At 44.5% G+C, this 21,893-nt stretch overlaps 1 protein-coding gene across 1 annotated transcript in view; it reads right to left on the minus strand.

Annotated features, from left to right (window-relative positions):
• Positions 1-21,893, minus strand: part of mrps18a (mitochondrial ribosomal protein S18A) — a 120,872-nt gene that overhangs the window by 51,807 nt on the left and 47,172 nt on the right. Inside the window, exon 5 of the mRNA XM_068027909.1 lies at positions 5,574-5,646. Coding sequence (XP_067884010.1) covers positions 5,574-5,646 — 73 coding nt within the window. The remainder of the gene's footprint in view (positions 1-5,573; positions 5,647-21,893) is intronic.

Raw genomic sequence — 21,893 nt, forward strand, 5'->3', positions numbered from 1 at the left:
TATAAATGGGTGGTTGATGTTCGGCACAGACTCGGTGGGCCGAAGGGCCTGTTTCAGTGCTGTATCTCTAATCTAATCTAATCTAAAATCGTACCATGGCAGCTGGAGAATTTGAAATTCAATTTATTAAGTAAATCTGGAATTAAAAGCTAGTACCAGCAATGGTGACCATGAAACTACCAGTTTGTGGTGAGAACCTATCTAGTTCACTAATGCCCTTCAGGGGAGGAAATCTGCCATCCTTACCCCGTCTGGCCTATATGCGACTCCAGACCCACAGCAATGTGGCTGACTCTTAACTGCCCTCTGAAAGGCCGAGTGAGCTTCTCAGAGTATGACAAAGCGTAATAATCACTGCATGGAATGCACTGGTTCAAGAAGGCGGCACACCACCATCTTCTCAAGGGAAACTGGGGATTACCAGTGACACCCACATCACACAAATAAATTTTAAAAAAGTTTTGGGATGCTTCAGAGCCACTTCAAGGTATCCCATCATCAGTAGAGATAAAGGAGAAAACTGCAAGTATATCAAAAATCTGATCTAGAGACAATAATACGCAGAAAGTCCATCAGCCTCTGAAAGAGTAAATGCACACAGGTGTACACTGGACCTCCACCTAAAACACTGAAACGTCACTTGTTTCAGCAGTCGATAGACCCAAAATGCATTGCCAGCCTTTTTTTTTCATTACCCACGTATCAGGAGTGGAGGTTGGAAGGAATTATACCCCACCACCCTCACACAAAGATTTAGAAGAGTATGCACTACTTTACTGCGAATGGCTATTGAAGTGGAGCCAATCATTTAAGAGGGAATTAAGAAAAACATGGATAAAAATATTAAAAGTTACAGGGAAACGAATCTTAGTTCTGACATGAGAGTAACATGGACACGAGGACTCAACCTCCTTCTGAGCTGAATGTTTCTCATTCTGTCATCACATTAAGTGAAAATAAAACGAGCAACATGCTTACTCCTTCCACCACTGCCTTCATGCTTCTTTAAGTGGGAAGGAGGGGAGGAAAAGAAAGATCCAAGAGATGATAATCCTTAGCTGTTCTCGTCCTGCTTGCTGGCCAGTTTCAGAGTTACAGACACAAAAAGCCAGAGAAGGGTTTAATCTTGGCAGAAAAAAAAACACATCTGTCTCCTGTAACATGAATTTCAATTTAAATTTTAATTTACAACAGCCAGGACTGACACAAAGTCTTACCAAGAAAAATCCACACCCAAAGTGTGTAGTTAAAAAAAATTATGTAGCCCACTACAAAATTTTTTTAAAACTGCCCCCTCCCAGTCCTTTGATCATACAGGCACAATGCAAAACCAGGAGTAGGGTGAGGCTGTTCCATTGGCATGTGGACCTACTCCTGTACAATACAAGCAGCAAGGTTCGAACTGGATAGATACATACCACCCAAGTGTAACCTCCAGCAGATTTCAAAAAGTATGTTACAAAATACATCTGTCAGCCCAGACAGCGTGTGTACAAGGAAGGGGGGGGGGGCGGTGGAGAAACAATACATATTAACATCCCTGAGAGCTGGTATCCTCTGGGAGTGTCCTTTGGCATTTGACTTGGGCAGCCACCCAAAGCACCTGGGAATACATTCTCCTGCTGTACTTTTAACAGTACATTCTGAGGCCAAAATACATCTGTCATTCAATCGAAGAACTCAACAATTAAAAAGTACGACGTTGCCTGCAGAGGCAAGCACACAGGAAAGGAACAGACCATGTACACTACTGCTGCATTAACCGTTCAACATCTTCAATATCTTGTGCTAGACTAAACTGGAAACAAGGTATCAGCAACAAAAAAATGCACTAGTGATGTATCATTTCATTTATAGAATGATAGGATTTACAGTGCACATATTTGGCTCAGCTGGTCTATGCCGGTATTCATGCTCTACACAAGCTTCCCCCCCCCCCCCCCCCCCGCCACTCCACCTCGCTCCATCTGCATATTCCTTTCACCCTTGTTTACTTATAGAGTCATAGAGTCGTACAGCATAGAAACAGGCCCTTCGGCCCACCACGTCCATGCCGATCATAATGCCTATCTATACTAATCCCACCTGCCTGCATTAATTCCATATCCCTCTATGTCTTGCTCATTCAAGTACCTGTCCAGATGCCTCTTAAATGTTGCTACTGTTCCTGCCTCCACCACCTCCTCAGGCAGCTCATTCCAGATACCCACTATTCTTTGTGTGAAAGATTTACCCCTTTGATCCCCTTTAAACCTCCTCCCTCTCACCTTAAATCTATCCCCTCTAGTTTTAGTCACGCCTACCATGGGAAACAGACTCTGGCTATATACCCTATCTATGCCTCTCAGAATTTTATATACCTCTATCATGTCCCCGCTCAGCCTCCTTCGCTCCAGGGAAAACAGACCCAGCCTATCCAATCTCTCTTTATAACGCAAACCCTCCAAATCAGGCAACATCCTTGTGAATCTTTTCCACACCCTCTCTAGCTTAATCACATCTTTCCTGTAGTGCGGCGACCAGAGCTGCACACAGTACTCCAAATGTGGCCTAACCAACGTTATGTACAACTTTAACATGACGTCCCAACTCTTGTGCTCAATGCCTCGGCCGATGAAGGCAAGCATGCCATACGCCTTCTTCACCACCCTGTCTACCTGTGTTGCCACTTTCAGGGAGCTATGTAATTGCACCCCAAGGTCTCTCTGCTCAACAACACTCCCCAGGGCCCTGCCATTCACTGTATATGTCCTGCACTGGTTTAACTTCCCAAAATGCATCACTTCACACTTGTCTGCGTTAAATTCCATTTGCCACTCCCTTGCCTACTTTCCCAGTTGATCTATATCCTGTTGTAACCTTAGACAACCTTCTTCACTGTCCACTATACCACCAATTTTGGTGTCATCTGCAAACTTACTAATCATGCCACTTACATTCACATCCAAGTCATTAATATACATGACAAACAACAGAAGGCCCAGCACTGATCCCTGCGGCACACCATTGGTCACCGGCCTCCAATCTGAAAAACAACCCTCCACTACCACCCTCTGCCTCCTATCACCAAGCCAATTTTGTATCCAATTTGCTAGCTCACCCTGGATCCCATGTATTCGAACCTTCTGGACCGGCCTACCATATGGGACCTTGTCAAAGACCTTGCTAAAGTCCATGTAGACAACGTCCATCGCCCTGCCCTCGTCAATCCTCTTGGTCACCTCCTCAAAAAACTCAATCAAGTTCGTGAGACATGATTTCCCACGCACAAAGCCATGCTGACTATCCCTAATCAGACCTTGCCTTTCCAAATGCATATAAATCCTGTCTCACAGAATCCCTTCCAATAACTTTCCCACCACTGATGTAAGGCTCACCAGCCTGTAGTTCCCTGGCTTATCCCTGCTGCCCTTCTTAAATAAAGGCACAACATTAGCTATCCTCCAGTCTTCCGGTACCACACCCTTAGCTAACGATGATACAAAAATCTCTGCCAGGGCCCCAGCAATCTCCTCCCTTGCTTCCCATAGCATCCTAGGATACACCTGGTCAGGCCCTGGGGATTTATCCACCTTAATGTGCTTCAAAACCTCTAACACCTCCTCCTTTGTAATGTTGATATGCTCCAGGATATTGCTGTTCCCTCCCTTGAACTCACTAGCTTCCATGACCTTCTCCACGGTAAATACGGACGACAAATACTCATTTAAGACCTTGCCCAATTCTCGTGGCTCCACACATAGATTGCCACACTGATCCTTAAGGGGACCTACTCTCTCCCTAGCTACCCTTTTACTCTTAATATACTTATAGAATCTTTTAGGATTCTCCTTTATCTTATCTGTCAGGGAAATTTCATGGCCCCTTTTCTCCCTCCCAATTTCCTTCTTAAGTGTATTCCTACATCCCCTATACTCCTCGATGGACTCACTCGATCCCAGCTGCCTGTACCTGACATATGCCTCCTTCTTTGTCCTGACCAGACCCTCAATATCCCTCGTCAACCAAAGTTCCCTAAATTTGCCAGCCTTGCCCTTCCATCTAACAGGAACATGCCTGCCCTGAACTCTTCCTATCTCACTTTTAAAAGCCTCCCACTTGCCAGACGTCCCTTTACCTGTAAACAGCCTCTCCCATTCAACTTTTGAGAGTTCCTGTCTGATGCCATCGAAATTAGCCTTCCCCCAATTTAGGACTTCAACCTGAGGACCAGTCCTATCCTTTTCAATAACTATCTTGAAGCTAATAGAGTTATGGTCACTGGTCCCAAAGTGCTCCCCCACTGACACATCAACCACCTGCCCATCCTCATTTCCTAAGAGGAGGTCGAGTGTAGCCCCTTCTCTAGTAGGGCCATCCACATACTGCTTCAGAAAATTATCTTGGAGACACTTAACAAATTCTTCCCCATCTGATCCCTTAGCACTAAGGCAGTCCCAGTCACTATTATCTGTCTTTCCCTTAAAGGAATCTATGCTATTTGCCTCAACCACTTCTTGCGATAGCAAATTCCACATTCCAAACACTTCAATGCTCTAAACAAAAAGTCTGACATTATAACTCCAGAAAATACAATGTGAGAGGGGCGGTGTGGAGGTGGCTTACAACCCATTTAATTTTCAACTGGCTCTTTCAGTTAAGTGACAAGTGTCCCAGTATTCCCAGATGCTGGAATCAGAGCTAACTCATTCTGATTGGAAAGTTTCAATTCCCTAACGATTTTAACAATTCTTCCTGAGATAATCTAAAATCACCTCAACGCAGTTCTCAATGTGCTACTCAAATAGCAGTTAGAGGCCACCAGAATAACTAATGTGGTGAAGTAGAAATATCGCACCAGTGCAACAGAGGTGAGGGACAGCAGAATAGTCTTGTCATGGTATTGGGGAGGGTTAAAGCACAGATGAGAGGGAGCTTTACTTTGTGCCTAGCCATACCACTCTTGACTGGAGAACATGCGATGCTGCTGGAGTCAAAATCTTTCTTTCCTACACTTTGATGTACTGTATATCTGGTCCTGTATCTGGTAGAAACAAGGTTTATGGGGGAATGGGAAGGTGACTAATATTATCAATTTGTTAGCTCCTCTTGCTCCAAGGAACACGTTCACACTAAAATACTCATATGCCAGTACAGCTGACACACTCTTTAATGCCATCTGCCAGCTACAACTTTACAAATCAGCTTGGTTCCTTCTGAAGTACCAAATATTTGGTGCTCCTGGGGTTGAATCTCAGTCCTCCACATCCTGACTAGGCTCCACAAACCTAATGGTTACCTCCTTCAGGCCACTATTTACTGACGAGAACCTTGGTTCTACAGCCTTATGGCTAAATCCATTCACTGGTCGCTCCTTTCAAGTTGGCAGCATTAGCTTTTTAATCGACTTATTACAAAGACAGAAGCATGTAGAGTGTTAGGCTTCCAAGGGGATATGATTTCTTTCTCTCCTTGCTCCCAAAGAAAATTGCCCAATAAGGAAAGTCCATGGGTCTTACAACAGTGTTGCTTTTTGTGTTTTTTTTTTAACCTAAGCAATTCTTTTCTTCACATCACAGAAAAAAAACACTTACCTGTTTAAGTGGGGCTTCTGTTTTTTTGGAACATGACCTTCTGGCAGGGCAGGTTTGTGGTCTGGCAACAAGCCTAAAAAAAAGCAATTAGTGCCACACTGGTAACTATAGCAGCAGCTGTCTTTTATAGACTATAACAGTTACATGTTCAAATAGTAGTCAAGTTCCCACACACACAAAACCCAAAACACAGTTATGAAACCAGTCACCAACATATATAAACACTCCTGCCAACTCTCTTTTAAACAAAAACTTTTAACATCAGTGACAATTGCTCTTTAACTTTAGCAATCATAGTTTTGGGTGATCATGATTTGATCTCCAGTCACCCAGTGCTACTCCTGCTTCTCCTGTAGAAACCACTGCCAATGCTACAGTAGCTAGCTCCTGGGCTACATTAAAACACACATATACATGTAAATCACAAACTATGGATTTCTGAAAACTTAACACTTTGAGTGTCTCACTCTTACATACACACAGACATAGAGGAATTATAAGATATAGAGGGTGATGGATTTGACCTGTGTAGGGAATAAATTAATTTGTGGTTACAAAATCGAAGTAGTGCGTAAAGGCACCATGTGATATGATAAGCCAGACAGACCAAGAAAGAAAGACAGACTTGTACACTGGGGCCCCACTACTACAATCCGCTATGGTGTGTAACTCAGTATAACACGGTTCCTGCTTGGAGCCCAAAACTTTAATTCTGCAAATGCGGCTGAAAGCCTCCCCTCACTATGAACACAGACACCCACTTTAAAAATGAAAAATTAAAAGCCGCCATTTAATTATTTGGTTGATTTTACACAGCATCTGCTGTATTCATTTATTTTGGAGCAGAAAGAATGGAAACTGTAGAGATATGTATGCAATATTCGCCCTGGCACTGGCGGTATCAAGCCCAAGAGCTAGGCACCAGAAAAAGACACAGCAATGAAATAACGCAGTCTTACTTATAACGCGGTCTTGATATGGTCCTCGTGGACAACCTTATAACGATGCCCCGGTGTTTATTTTAATTCGTTCTGGGAATGTGGGCATCGCTAGCTAGGCCAGCATTTATTGCCCATTCTTAATTTCCCTCGAGAAGGTGGTGATGAGCTGCCTTCTTGAACCATTACAGTCCTCGGGGTGTAGGTACACCAAAAGTGCTGCTAGGAAGGGAGTTCCAGGATTTTGACCCAGTGACAGTGAAGGAGCAGTGGTATATACCAAGTCATGATGGTGTGTGGCCTGGAGGGGAACTTGCAGGTGGTGGTGTTCCCATTTATCTGCTGCCCTTGTCCTTCTAGGTGGTAGAGGTCGCGGGTTTGGAAGGTGCTGTTGAAGGAGGCTTGGTGAGTTGCTGCAATGCACCTTGTAGATGGTGCACACTACTGCCACTGTGTGTCGGTGGTGGAGGGAGTGAATGTTGAAGATGGTGGATGGGGTGCCAATCAAGCGGGCTGCTTTGTCCTGGATGGTGTCGAGCTTCTTGAGTGTTGTTGGAGCTGCACCCATCGAGGCAAGTGGAAAGTATTCCATCACACTCCTGACTTGTGCCTTGTAGATGGTGGACAGCTGGAATCAGGTGGTGAGTTACTCACCGCAGAATTCCCAGCCTCTGACCAACTCTTGCAGCCACAGCCTTTATGTGGCTGGTCCAGTTCAGTTTCTGGTCAATGGTGAACCCCAGGATGCTGATACTGCAGGATTCAGTGATGGTAATGCCATTGAACATCAAGGGGAGATGGATAGATACTCTCTTGTTTGAGATGGTCATTGCCTGGCACTTGTGTGGTGCGAATGTTACTTACCACTTCTCAGTCCAAGTTTGGATATTTTCCAGGTCTTGCTGCATATGGACACAGGCTGCTTCAGTATCTGAGGAGTCGCGAATGGTGCTGAACATTGTGCAATCAGTGAACATCCCCACTTCTGACCTTATGATGGAGGGATGGTCACTGATGAAGCAGCTGAAGAAGGTTGGGCCTAGGACACTACCCTGAGGAACTCCTGCTGTAATGTCCTGGGACTGAGATGATTGACTTCCAACAACCACAACCATCTGCCTTTGTGCTAGGTATGACTCCAACCAGTTTTCCCCCTGATTTCAATTGATTCCAGTTTTGCTAGGCTCCTTGATGCCATACTCGGTCAAATGCTGCAATGTGTAGTTCTATACCCCCTTTCATGACCTCATGATATCTCACAGTGCTTTATTGCCAATTGTCTTCTGAAGTGTAGTCACTGCTGTAATGTAGAAAATGTTGCAGCCAACTAGTGCACAGCAAAGTCCGAAAAACAATAAAAGAAATGACAAAATAATCAGTTTTAGAGATGTTGCTTGAGGGATGAATATTGGCTAGGAAAGTAGAGGAGAACTCTCCTAATCTTTTTTGAAATACTGCTGTTGGATCCTTTACATCCACCTGATAGTGCCTTAGTTTAACATGTCATCCGAAAGATGGCACCTCCAACAGTGCAGCACTCCCTCAGCACTCCACTGGAATGTCAGCCTAGATTTTTGTGCTCAAGTCTCTGGTTTGGAACTTGAACCCATGACCCTTTGACTCTGAGATGAGAGTGTACTGAGCTATGGCTAACACCCAAGCTCATCCTCAACGTGTTACAAAGTCAGCTGCTTCCAGAAAGCACCTCTCCCGATTGTTACTCAGAAAGCCCTGCTTGAAGGTGGATGTGGGGTGCAAGTAGGATCGGCCGTGCAACAGATATACTGGTCTCCACAAAGAACATGAGGCTTAGCCTCTTACGTGTTGATCACAGACAGATACAACTTAACAAATGCAGAAAATCAGCATTTTGTTAAATATATATATATTTTATGAAAACATTGCATTAACACATATATATGCATCTCTCTGACATGAAGGAGTAAATGAATAAAGACGGGTCTCCACAGAACAAGCTGTATTGAATTCTTCCCTCAAGTAGTAATTTTGGAAACATTTTCATGCAATATTTACCAGATCCCATTTCAAAGAATTCTGACAACTGTCCTACTGCCACCCCACCCCACCCCACTTTCTTCTTGCTTCCTAGACATCTGATATTTAATTGTTAGTTCTCTGGCTTTTGTTTATAATAGGTGTTTATAACACGAATGAGTCTGAGACAGAAAAGTCATTGATTCTTTGAGCTTTACTCTTACAGGTCAGAGAAATCATCTCAGTGATCTGCTTGGGATGTCCTATTCCCAATTTCTTCCCTTCCTATTATTATACTGACCATTTGTCACCCCACTGCCTTGCGGCACTCTCTTTCCAATCTCCTCATACATTGTATTTTTCCACAAGTCAGCCATGGCTCAGTTGAAAACACTCTTGCCTCTGCGTCAGTTTGGGTTCATAAGAGCCTAAGAAATAGGGACAGGAGTAGGTTATTCAGCCCCTCTGCCAGTCAATAAAATCATGGTTGATTTTCTACTTCAACTCCACTTTCCTGCCCTATCTCTATATACCTAGATTCCCTTAGTGTCGCTGGACGCAAATATATAACAGTGACTATGCTTTAGAAGTACTTCATTGGCTGTGAATTACTTTGAGATATCCTGAGGATGTGAAAGACACTAAATAACCCCGAGTCCTTTCCTTCCTATAGTTAAGGCGTTGAAGATAGTCACACAAGTAACTCGGAGACTAATAAGCCCCTTTTGTTTCTTTGTGTTCAGGTACCAGAGCGAAGCACAATGCATTACAACAGTCCTGGGATCTCTTAACTAGGTGACCTGAGATTCAAAACCTAATCATAGTCATGTGAGCTTCCTCTAGAGGGCATGTTTCACCTGTTTTTGAATCAATCATGCACATTTATGCAGCTAGAGAACTGGTTCAGCAGGTTCTTTTCTGAGTGGATTGCACTGGCTTGGGTGAGATGCGGGCTGGGGGCCTCAGTCATTCTCTGCATCGGCACAATATGTGCAGAGGTCAGTGGTTTAAATAGCTTTCTAACCCTTCAGATCCCAACCGCCCACCTCTCCGTCACTTCTCACAGGATTCTGAAACTAAGAATTGAAACATAAAATGCTGGTAGATTCTGAAGGAAAAGACTTGTTAACAGTGCCTGCAAGTCCCTTCATCAGAGTTTTGTCTTAAAATGTTAACTGTCTCTCGTTTGTTTTGCCAGATCTTATTTCAAGAAAGCAAAGATTACAAACAGTTGTCAAGTTGAAACAGAAATATTGGCAAGCGTGTAACACTGAACAGTCCAAGTATAAAACATACTTTGTGCATTAAACATTTTTTTAAAACTCCTCTTCCCCACCCCAATAAAAAAACATTCACTTGTTTTCATATGACAGTCCTGGTGTACACCCTTACAGGGCTGTACAGTGACAGGCTACTTGAGCCTATCTGTATAGTAATTTAACGCAATCCAGACCAGAGATGAATATGGGTACGGGTGCAAAGACCAGCGTGGAGTTCCACGGTTAGTTTTGGGTTGCATCACTTTTTCTATGCAGCTGGGAACCAATGGTCATTTGTGTTACCCTTGGCATTAACCCATCCTCCCTCTATAGAACTGTGGGGTACACTCAGAGAGGAAACTGTTGTTTAGCTCTCATAGGGGTGTGGACGGCACGACACCTGGCAGAGGCCATGCAAAACATGCTTGGACTAACAATGCACAGACCTGTATTTACATCATTTTCTGTTCTTCCCTCCTCCCAACCCTCTCCATCCCCAAGCCACCCTCAAATTTTCAGCATTCAATTTCTAAAACTAAGAATCTGTTTAAGTTCCCTGACTTGATCTGTGGGGGGGGGGGGGGGGTGGGGGGGCGGCAATATTGGAGTTAAGTAGTAAAGGTGGACAACATTATAGCGCTGTAAAGATGTCTCTGTCCAGATACTCAAAGTTCTGCACACTGTGATACAAGTCCTACTCATGTTTTCATACAATTTTTCAGCACACGAAGAGGTCATTCCACCATTATGCCTGTTTCGGCTCCCTCCAACTACTTATCCAATTTCCCAGTTTTTTCCCTGCACCCTTTAAAGATTTTCTTTTCAAATATTTATCCACACTCCTTTTAAAAAGCTACCATGGATTCTGCTTTCATTACTCTGGTAGGAAATTTCATATCTTAAGTATCACCGATTTTAAAAAGAACTGTCCCTTTGTCATTTTGATAGTGATCTTAAATTTATGGTCTCTAGTTACTGACTCACTGACCAGTGGAAATAGCATTATCTGATTTACCTATCAAAATCTCTAAGTTTTGAATAACCTAATCTTAGCCACCTTTGTTCTAATGAACAAAAAGAGCCCCAATTTCCCTTGTCCCTCCACATAACTAAACTCTCACCCTTCGATCATCTTAGTGAATCCTTCTGAACCCTTTCCATGGCCTTGGCATTATAGGGTGCTCAGTGGAGGAAAGAAATGGAAAGGAGAAAGAGAAGAGGGAAGAAAGTGGAGAGATGGAGGAGTTTGGGGAGAGGTGGGAGTTACAGAGAGTGAAGACTTCGAAGACTGCAGGCATGGCCACCAATGGCATGGTGGGGGGAATGGGGTCCTTTTGTAGTGGAAGTGGTAATTCACATCTTAATATCCTTCAGCAATGTAATAAAAATTCTGTTTCGTTTCTTCAAATGCAGTTTCCCCACATCTTTCAGTAATCTAGCAAATAACTTCTTTGATGGGCAGTAAATGCTGGCCTAGCCAGCCATGCCCACATCCCGTGAACGAATAAAATGTCTCCACCCTTATCTTTTCATCCCTTGTAATTCTTAACCTCACCAACTTCTGAAATCCCACATTTGCATTGTGAAGCTGTCCTCGAGAAACTTGGTTTTGGTTTATTTTCCATCCCCTCATGTTTAACTCCATATGAAGCCAAATCTGTCTAAGACTTGAACACTGCTCTCAGATCTGTTGCTGCGCTGAAATTTCTTTCCAAGTTGCAAGACTACATGCTCATCCACTCCACTGTCTTGAAATAACTCATCGTAATGTCTTCTAGTCTAACTTGAGCTTTCCTCAGATCTCAAATTTGGGGAAACTCCTTACCATCATCCTTAGTCCTTCCTTCCTATCACAACATATATTCTTTTAAAATGCAAGCTTGGCATCACGTCATCACTACATGTTGGCAGCTGTGGCTCAGTGGTGGCATCCTCGCCTCTAACTCATGAAGGTTGTGGGTTTGAGCCCCACATCAGAGACTTGAGCACAAACTCTGGGCTAGGAGTGAAATTAGGAAACACTTCTTCACGCAAAGGGTAACAGAAGTTTGGAACTCTCTTCCGCAAGCTGCAATTGATACTGTGACTGGTCTATTTCACTTCACTTCAGGTCCCCTTGGCTCAATTATATAAAAACAGGTTGTGAGAGCTTCTACAAGTATTTAAAAAGGATCCCTTAGAGGCAGAGACAGGAGAAACTGTAATGGGAAATAAGGAAACGGCAGACATGAAACAAATATTCTGTATTTCTCTTCATGACAGAAGACAGAAAAAACATACCAGAAATAGTGGGGAACCTAAAGTAATTAATATTAAATAAAAACTACTAGTGAAATTAATGGGACTAAAAGCTGACAATCCCCTTGACCTGATGGCTTATATTCTAGGGTTCTAAAAGAGGTAGTGGCAGAGATAGTGGATGCACTGGTTGTGATCTTCCAAAGCTCCCAGATTCTAAAACAATCCCAGCAGATTAGAAGTTAGCAAATGCAAGAAAGGAGGCAGAAAACAGAACACCAAGCTAGTTAGTCTGACATCAGTCATCAGGAAAATGTTGGAATGCATTATTATGGAAGTGATAACTGGACACTGAGAAAATCATAATGTGATTAGGCAGATCAACACTGTAATATGAAAGGGATATCATGTTTGACAAATCTGTTAGAGTTGAGGATGTAGCTAGCAGGTTAGATAAAGGGAACCACAGGATGTAGTATAGATTGAATTTTCAAAGGCTTTTCAAAATCTTGTGTAATAAGCTTTCGTGTGGCACCGTATCTTTTCAAAATCTTTCCTGCTTCCGGGAAGATTGTACCATCGGATGGGCTGCCAGTAAGTGCAGGCTCGAGACCTCCATTTGGTCCCAGTGTCAAGGTCCCGAAGGCAGTGAGAAAACCCTAGAGCCTGCAAAGGGTGATAAACAGATTAAGTGATAGGACTCTAACTCAACCAATTTACCTTTCCCCCATTTTGTAACCTATTTGTGTGTGTGATTGTGTGTGTGTGTGTGTGTGTGTGTGTGTGTGTGTGTGTGTGTGTGAGAGAGAGAGAGAGAGAGAAAGTTGGCATGTTGTTTATTATTTTATTAGTTCGGTTTAGGTATAAAGTTAACCTCTTTCTTTGTTAACTCAAGAAAACCTATCCGACTGGTTCTTGTTATGATCATAGCAAGTAATCAAACATACTGAATTGGCCAGTACATCTACTTTAGGAAAGAATTAAACATGTTGTGGTCTAACAAGCAGGGAAAAAAGGGAAACCCTTCAACCTCTCCTCACTTGACCGTAACAATGAGAAGTGGCCCCATTGAAATATGAGAGATTCTGAGAGGGCTTGACAGGGTAGATGCTGAGAGACTGTTTCCACTGGCTGGGGAGTCTAGAACTAGATGTTATAGTCTCACAGTATGGGGTCGGCCATTTAGGACTGAGATGCGGAAAAATTTCTTCACTCAGGGGGTTGTGAATCTTTAGAAATCTCTACCTGAAAAGGCTGTGGATGCTCAGTCATTGAGTAAATTCAAGGCTGAGAGAAATAGATTTGTGAACTCCAAGAGAATCACTCTAAGGGATCAGGCGGGAAATGGAAATGAGGCCACAGATCAGCCATGATCTTACTGAATGGAGGAGCAGGTTCGAGGGTCTGTATGGCCGACGTTTGCTCCTATTTCTTATGTTCTTAGTTAGGAAAATCTCCTGTTAATTACTGTCCATTTTTCCAGCACCACTCAATCCCTGCATCTAAGTTATACAAATCGCTCATTGGTGAGCTTAAGTAAAGTACCATAGCTACAGCATCGGATATTGATGATGCCCCTGCCCGCTGCAAATAATACAACTCCACAACAGGTGCGCTATCCTGTGAGAGTAGAGGGGGTCTTCTTTCTTTTGGGCCTCCTTATCTCGAGAGACAATGGATACGCGCCTGGAGGTGGTCAGTGGTTTGTGAAGCAGCGCCTGGAGTGGCTATAAAGGCCAATTCTGGAGTGACAGGCTCTTCCACAGGTGCTGCAGAGAAATTTGTTTGTTGGGGCTGTTGCACAGTTGGCTCTCCCCTTGCGCCTCTGTCTTTTTTCCTGCCAACTACTAAGTCTCTTCGACTCGCCACAATTTAGCCCTGTCTTTATGGCTGCCCGCCAGCTCTGGCGAATGCTGGCAACTGACTCCCACGACTTGTGATCAATGTCACACGATTTCATGTCACGTTTGCAGACGTCTTTATAACGGAGACATGGACGGCCGGTGGGTCTGATACCAGTGGCGAGCTCGCTGTACAATGTGTCTTTGGGGATCCTGCCATCTTCCATGCGGCTCACATGGCCAAGCCATCTCAAGCGCCGCTGACTCAGTAGTGTGTATAAGCTGGGGGTGTTGGCCGCTTCAAGGACTTCTGTGTTGGAGATATAGTCCTGCCACCTGATGCCAAGTATTCTCCGAAGGCAGCGAAGATGGAATGAATTGAGACGTCGCTCTTGGCTGGCATACGTTGTCCAGGCCTCGCTGCCGTAGAGCAAGGTACTGAGGACACAGGCCTGATACACTCGGACTTTTGTGTTCCGTGTCAGTGCGCCATTTTCCCACACTCTCTTGGCCAGTCTGGACATAGCAGTGGAAGCCTTACCCATGCGCTTGTTGATTTCTGCATCTAGAGACAGGTTACTGGTGATAGTTGAGCCTAGGTAGGTGAACTCTTGAACCACTTCCAGAGCGTGGTCGCCAATATTGATGGATGGAGCATTTCTGACATCTTGCCCCATGATGTTCGTTTTCTTGAGGCTGATGGTTAGGCCAAATTCATTGCAGGCAGACGCAAACCTGTCGATGAGACTCTGCAGGCATTCTTCAGTGTGAGATGTTAAAGCAGCATCGTCAGCAAAGAGGAGCTCTCTGATGAGGACTTCCGTACTTTGGACTTCGCTCTTAGACGGGCAAGGTTGAACAACCTGCCCCCTGATCTTGTGTGGAGGAAAATTCCTTCTTCAGAGGATTTGAACGCATGTGAAAGCAGCAGGGAGAAGAAAATCCCAAAGAGTGTGGGTGCGAGAACACAGCCCTGTTTCACACCACTCAGGATAGGAAAGGGCTCTGATGAGGAGCCACCATGTTGAATTGTGCCTTTCATATTGTCATGGAATGAGGTGATGATACTTAGTAGCTTTGGTGGACATCCGATCTTTTCTAGTAGTCTGAAGAGACCACGTCTGCTGACGAGGTCAAAGGCTTTGGTGAGATCAATGAAAGCAATGTAGAGGGGCATCTGTTGTTCACAGGCATTTCTCCTGTATCTGACGAAGGGAGAATAGCATGTCAATAGTCGAGTCGCTCTGAACAGGCTCCAGAAGCTGGCCGAGCGCGTCTACCCTGAGGCACAGTGTGGCTTTCGTGCAGAGAGATCGACTATTGAGAGGGGGTCTACAGCATAAATTATACACTGATATCCAATCGCAAAAAGAGAAAAATTGTCCACGGAGGTCTACAAATAGATACCTAAAATGACTGACTCACCAACACAGGCATGGGAAGTTACTGAACCATGCTGGCATGGCTGGTGCCAAATTTACTCACAACTATCTTTCATTTAGCACTGGATGCCAATCCAGTTGTCACGATAACCTGTAGAAACCTAGGTCACTCCTATCTCAGAAAAGTAACTCATTGCACTTGTTGTTTAAACAATGTGTGGAAACTAAGATTTACAGATAAATACCTTCATTTTTAACTTCTGCTAATTGCAGTTTCTTTTCCCATTGTAACCTCTTCTGGATGAATTTTGCTTACTGTAAAAATAATCCTTTAAAGGCTCTCTTTATTTGGAACGTGGGTGACGTTGACAAGGCTTCAAGCTTTGCTCATCCCTGGTTACCCTTAAATAGCAGTGGTGATGGGCTTCTTCTTGATTCATAATAATTGTCTTTGCAATGGGTGGCTGGCGAGGCCACTTCACAGGGCATAAATAAGTCAACCACGCAGCTGGGAATCGAGTAACCCATCAACCAAAATAGGTAGGGGTGGCAGGTTCCCTTTCTTGTGAGGCATTAATGAACCAGCTGAGTTTATTTGACAAACTCAAAGCTTTCGTTAGTGCCAGCCTATAAATTACTAAATTTACAACGTGCCACAGTCGATTTAAACTCACTATCTCTGGGTTGCTGTCCCAGTACGAAATAGCAAGGCACTACCATGTTCTTATTTTGCCCATTCCCCTCCAATAAAAGACACTGCTGCCTTATTTTTCTCAGAATTGAAGTTATTTTTAAAAACAAAGACATTTCTTATTTCAGTTGTATGTCTGGCAGAGTTGGGGGACAGGGAGAGGCAATATTTTAATATACTGGATTTCCCATGGCATTCCTCAGTGAGGAGGAGGATACATACACTCTTTTAAAAACAACTGAGGTGTTATCAAAGTGTGACAAGATGCATGTGTGACAGTTACAGGAAATGTCTACTATATACTTCTAATACAATACTGATATAATGTTTCACTTAACCTCATGTATATTTACAGCAGAGAAACATGATATTTGGCCTAACAGATCCATGCCAGTTTTATGTGCAATACAAGCCTCCTCACACTCTATTTAATTCATCTAACCCTATCACCATATTCTTTTATTCTTTTCTCCCTCATGTACTTATCTAGTTTCCCCTTAAATAAATCTGTGTTATTCGTCACATTACTCCCTGTGGGAGGAAGTTCTGCATTCTCACCGCTGTCTAAATAAAGAAGACTCTCCTGAATTCCCTATTGGATTTATTGGTGACTATCTTACATTTATGGGCCCTAGTTCTGACCTCCCCCACAAGTGGAAACAACTTCTTGATGTCTACGTTATTGAATCCCTTCATAATTTTAAAGATCTCTATCAGATCACCTCTGTATTCTCTTTTCTAGAGAAAAGAGCCCCAGCCTGTTCAATCTTTCCTGATGTCGTACCCTCTTAATTCTGGTAGCATCTTTATAAATCTTAATTGGCATTTCTCCAGTGCCTCTAAATGTTTTTTTTATAATGACACAGAATTTCATAATATGGAGACCAAAATCGTTCAAATGAGTCACACTTTTCTAATTGGCATCCTACTCCCAACCTCCACAATAACCTTATGCTGCGCGATCTTCAAGACAACACAAATTGTCTCTACCCCACTTCAGACTATATCTTTGGCTTGAAATTTATTGCTGGTCCTCAGGTATCTTTTCCTTGGCCTCCTTGTCTCAAGAGACCATGGATAAGCGCCTAGAGGTGGTCAGTGGTTTGTGGAGCAACGCCTAGAGTGGCTATAAAGGCCAATTCTAGAGTGACAGACTCTTCCACAGGTGCTGCAGATAAAATTGGTTGTTGGGGCTGTTACACAGTTGGCTTTCTCCTTGCACTTCTGTCTTTTTTCCTGCCAACTGCCAAGTCTCTTCAACTCGCCACTCTTTAGCCCTGCCTTTATGGCGATCACGAGCAACTGACGCCCACAACTTGTGGTCAATGTCACAGGACTTCATGCCGTGTCTGCAGGCGTCTTTAAAGCGGAGACATGGAAGGCCGGTGGGTCTGATACCAGTGACAAGCTCGCTATACAATGTGTTATTGGGGATCCTGCCATCTTCCATGTGGCTCACATGGCCAAGCTATCTCAAGCGTCGCTGGCTCAGCAGGGTGTATATGCTGGGGATGTTGGCCGCCTCGAGGTCTTCTACGTTGGAGATACAGTCCTGCCACCTGATGCCAAGGATTCTCCAGAGGCAACCAAGATGGAATGAGTTGAGACGTCGCTCTTGGCTGACATACATTGTGCAGGCTTCACTGCCATAGAGCAAGGTACTGAGGACACAGGCTTGAAACACTCGGACTTTTGTGTTCTGTGTCAGTGCGCCATTTTCCCACACCCTCTTGGCCAGTCTGGACATAGCAGTGGAAGCCTTTCCATCGTGAGACAGGTTACTGGTGATAGTTGAGCCTAGGTAGGTGAAATCTTGAACCACTTCCAGAGCGTGGTCGCCAATATTGATGGATGGAGCATTTCTGACGTCCTGTCCCACGAGGTTCATTTTCTTGAGGCTGATGGTTAGGTCAAATTCATTGCAGGCAGCCGCAATCCTCTATGAGTCTCTGCAGACACTCTTCTGTGTGGGATGTTAATACAGCATCGTCAGCAAAGAGGAGTTCCCTGATGAGGACCTTCTGTACTTTGGTCTTCGCTCAAAGACGGGCAAGGTTGAACGTGTGTGGAGGAAAATTCCTTCTTCTGAAGACTTGAACGCATGCAAGAGCAGCAGTGAGAAGAAGATCCCAAACAGTGCAGGTGCAAGAACACAGCCATGTTTCACACCACTCAGGATAGGAAAGGGGTCTGATGAGGCACTGCTATGCTGAATTGTGCCTTTCATATTGTCATGGAATGAAGTGATAATACTTAGCAGCTTTGGTGGACATCCAATCTTTGCTAGTAGTCTGAAGAGACCATGTCTGCTGACGAGGTCAAAGGCTTTGGTGAGATCTATGAAAGCAACGTAGAGGGGCATCTGTTGTTCGTGGCATTTCTCCTGTAGCTGGTGAAGGGAGAACGGCACGTCAATGGTGGATCTCTCTGCTCGAAAGCTGCACTGTGCCTCAGGGTAGACATGCTCAGCCAGCTTCTGGAGTCTGTTTAAAACGACTCGAGCGAAGACATTCCCCACAATGCTGAGCAGGGAGATTCCACGGTAGTTGTTGCAGTCGCCGCGGTCACCCTTGTTCTTATAGAGGGTGATGATATTGGCATTGTGCATGTCCTGTGGTACTGCTCCCTCATCCCAGCACAGGCAAAGCAGTTCATGGAGTGCTGAGAGTACAGCAGGCTTGGCACTCTTGATTATTTCAGGGGTAATGCCATCCTTTCCAGGGGCTTTTCCACTGGCTATAAAATCAATGGCATCACTGAGTTCCGATTTTGTTGGCTGTTTGTCCAGCTCATCCATGACTGGCAGAGACTTTGCTGCATTGAGGGTGGCATCAGTGACAATATTTTCCCTGGAGTACAGTTCTAGGTAGTGCTCCACCCAGCGGTCCATTTGCTTGCGTTGGTCAGTGATCATTTCCCCTGATTTAGACTTTGGGGGGGGGGGGGGGGGGGGGGGGGGCGCGATCTTCTTGATGGTTGGCCCAAAAGTTCTCTTGATGCCATCATACATTCCTCTGATGTTTCCGGCGTCGGAGGCCAGCTGAATACGACTGCATAGGTGTTGCCAGGAGTCATTTGCACAGCGACTGGCTGTTCTTTGTGCAGCACTTCTGGCTACTTTCAGTGCTACGGATGTTAACTCGCTGGGGGCTTTCTTGTAGTTCAACAGTGCAATGCGCTTAGTGGCTATGACAGGTTCCAGCTCTTCAAAGTGAGATTGAAACCAGTCTGCATTCTGCTTCTCATGTTTGCCAAAGGTGGTCATTGCTGAGTCATAGATGGTGTCTCTGATGTGGGCCCACTGTGGTCCTCAGGATCACCCTGGATTCTCATACTGGCGAAGACCCACAAGTGCTTTGGTCCCATTCTGTGTATCAACAACGTACCCCTCTCTTCTCTGAAGTTTCCCCATGGAGCCCAACAGTCTGCTAGCTTTTCTCTGCAACCCTACTAGCTCCTGATCAGACCTTCACTATCCCACTGGTCTTCATTCTGATGCTGTGTTACCCATGAGATATATGTTTTCTACTCAGATGACCCCTGTTCTGAAGTCTGCAGGTTTTCAAAGTTCATCTCTATTGCTCATGGAGCTTCACTACTCAGGAAGCTTCTGGATTGGGCTTGCTCCTGATTTTCTTTGTTTCACTCAGTGACTTTAAACTATATGTAGCCCCTTGCCCACTGAATTCTATCCTACCTTCATGCAATCTCGCCTTTCCCATGAAGTCCCTACCCATATCAAAGGCCACCTCTTCAGTCACTGAGCTCTCAATGGGGCTCCCTCTCCCTCATATCCTACTTACACTCAAATACTTTCCCCTCCACCTCATTATCCTCATCATCCATCAGTTGAAAAATACTTGCCCTTATTTCCCTCACGAATACACCTTTAAACTGACAACTCCATCAGTTCTGCTGCAATGAATATGCTTTAGCAGCTCTCAGGTAGCACTGAAAGCTGTCTTACCTACTTTTCTTTTCTGCATGCCTCGCACAGATACACAGTTAACAGCCCAAACTACCGCATTTCTCAAGTTTTTTTTTAAATTAATAAAAAGCTGTAGGGCTGGAAAAGGTAAAAGAAAATTGTAACACTTTAGTGTAAATGTAGACAAGGTTGCATTATGCTGGTTTAAAAATAAATTAAGAGTTTAAAATAGAACAGCACTGCACAACTCTTGTGCATCCATTTCCTTTGCTTCAGCAAAATCAGAACGTTATTTACATTTGAGGTGGGGGTGAGCAATTTTAAAGGACTGCCTACTTTATGGTTGATTATATATATATATATATATATAAAATGAGCGAGAGAGAAATAACTTGCATTTCGAGAGCGCCTTTCACTACCTCAGAATTTCCCAAAGCCCTTGACAGCCAATTAAGTGTAATTCCCTTCCCTTCCACAACACCTCTGTCACCATCTCTGGGGATAGGCTGTCTACTAATATTCATTCTAAGCCTACCAACTCCCTTAACTAACTTCCTCACACCCTGCCATCTGTAAGGACTCCATTCCATTCTCCCAGTTTCTCCATCTCCGACACATCGGCTCTGATGATGCTACCTTCCACAACAGCGCTTCTGATATATCTTTCTTTTTCCCTACCCGGAGATTCCACCCGCCACCCCCCACCCCCCCCCCCCCCCCCCCCCCCACTGTGGTTGACAGGGCCCTCAACCGTGTCAGGCCCATTTCCCGCACCTCTGCTCTCACCCCTTCCCCTCCCTCCCAGAACAGCGACAGGGTTCCCCTTGTCCTCACTTTCCACCCCACCAGTCTCCACATCCAAAGGATTACCCTCCACCATTTCTGGTGTGATGCCACTACCAAATGCATCTCCCCCCTCCCCTACCCTGTCAGCATCCCAAAGGGATCGATCCCTCCGCAACACCCTGGTCCACTCCTCCATTACCCCCGACACCTCGTCCCCTTCCCACAGCACCTTCCCTTGCAATCGCAGGAGGTGTAATACCTGCCCTTTTACCTCCTCTCTCCTCACTATCCAAGGCCCCAAACACTCCTTTCAGGTGAAGCAGCGATTTACTTGTACTTCTTTCAATATAGTATACTGTATTTGCTGCTCACAATGCGGTCATCGGGGAGACCAAACAGAGATTGGGTGACCGCTGTGCAGAACACCTCCATTCAGTCCAAAAACATGACCCCAAGCTTCCAGACACTTGCCATTTCAACACACTCCCCCAGACTCGTGCCCAAATATCTGTCCTGGGATTGCTGCAATGGTCCAGTGAACATCAATGCCAGCTTGAGGAACAGCACCTCATTTACCGGTTAGGCACACGGCAGGCTCGCGGACTGAACATTGAGTTCAATTATTTCAGAGCATGACTGGCCCTCCTTTTTTTAGTTTTACTTTGTATTTTTTATTTGTATTTCATTTTATTTTAGTTTGTATCAACATTACACTTTATTTTTACCATGTGACGGCCCACTGTGTTTTAAAAATTTTTTTCATGGTTTTGCTTGTGGCTCGGGCTTTCATTATTCTGCCATTTAACACCCTCTCTGCACTAACGCTTTATATTTCACCACACCATTAACACACTCTTTGTCTTTGCCCCATGACCTCCTTGTCAGTTATTCTCGATGACCCTCTGCCCTATCAACACCTTCCCATTTGTTCTCTTTTGCCCAAGACCCACTTGATTTGCTTAAATCCTATTACATTTCTAACCTTTGCCAGTTATGATGCAAGGTCACTGACCTGAAACGTTAACTTTGCTTCTCTCTCCACAGATGCTGCCAGACCTGCTGAGTATTTCCAGCACTTTTTTGGTTTTATTCTTTGGCCCCCTTATCTCGAGAGACAATGGGTAAGTGCCTGGAGGTGGTCAGTGGTGTGTGGAGCAACGCCTGGAGTGGCTAACAAGGCCAATTCTAGAGTGACAGGCTCTTCCACAGGTGCTGCAGAAAAATTTGATTGTCGGGGCTGCTACACAGTTGGCTCTCCCCTT

Source organism: Heterodontus francisci, chromosome 3, assembly GCF_036365525.1.
Source record: "Heterodontus francisci isolate sHetFra1 chromosome 3, sHetFra1.hap1, whole genome shotgun sequence".
NCBI lineage: Eukaryota > Metazoa > Chordata > Chondrichthyes > Heterodontiformes > Heterodontidae > Heterodontus > Heterodontus francisci.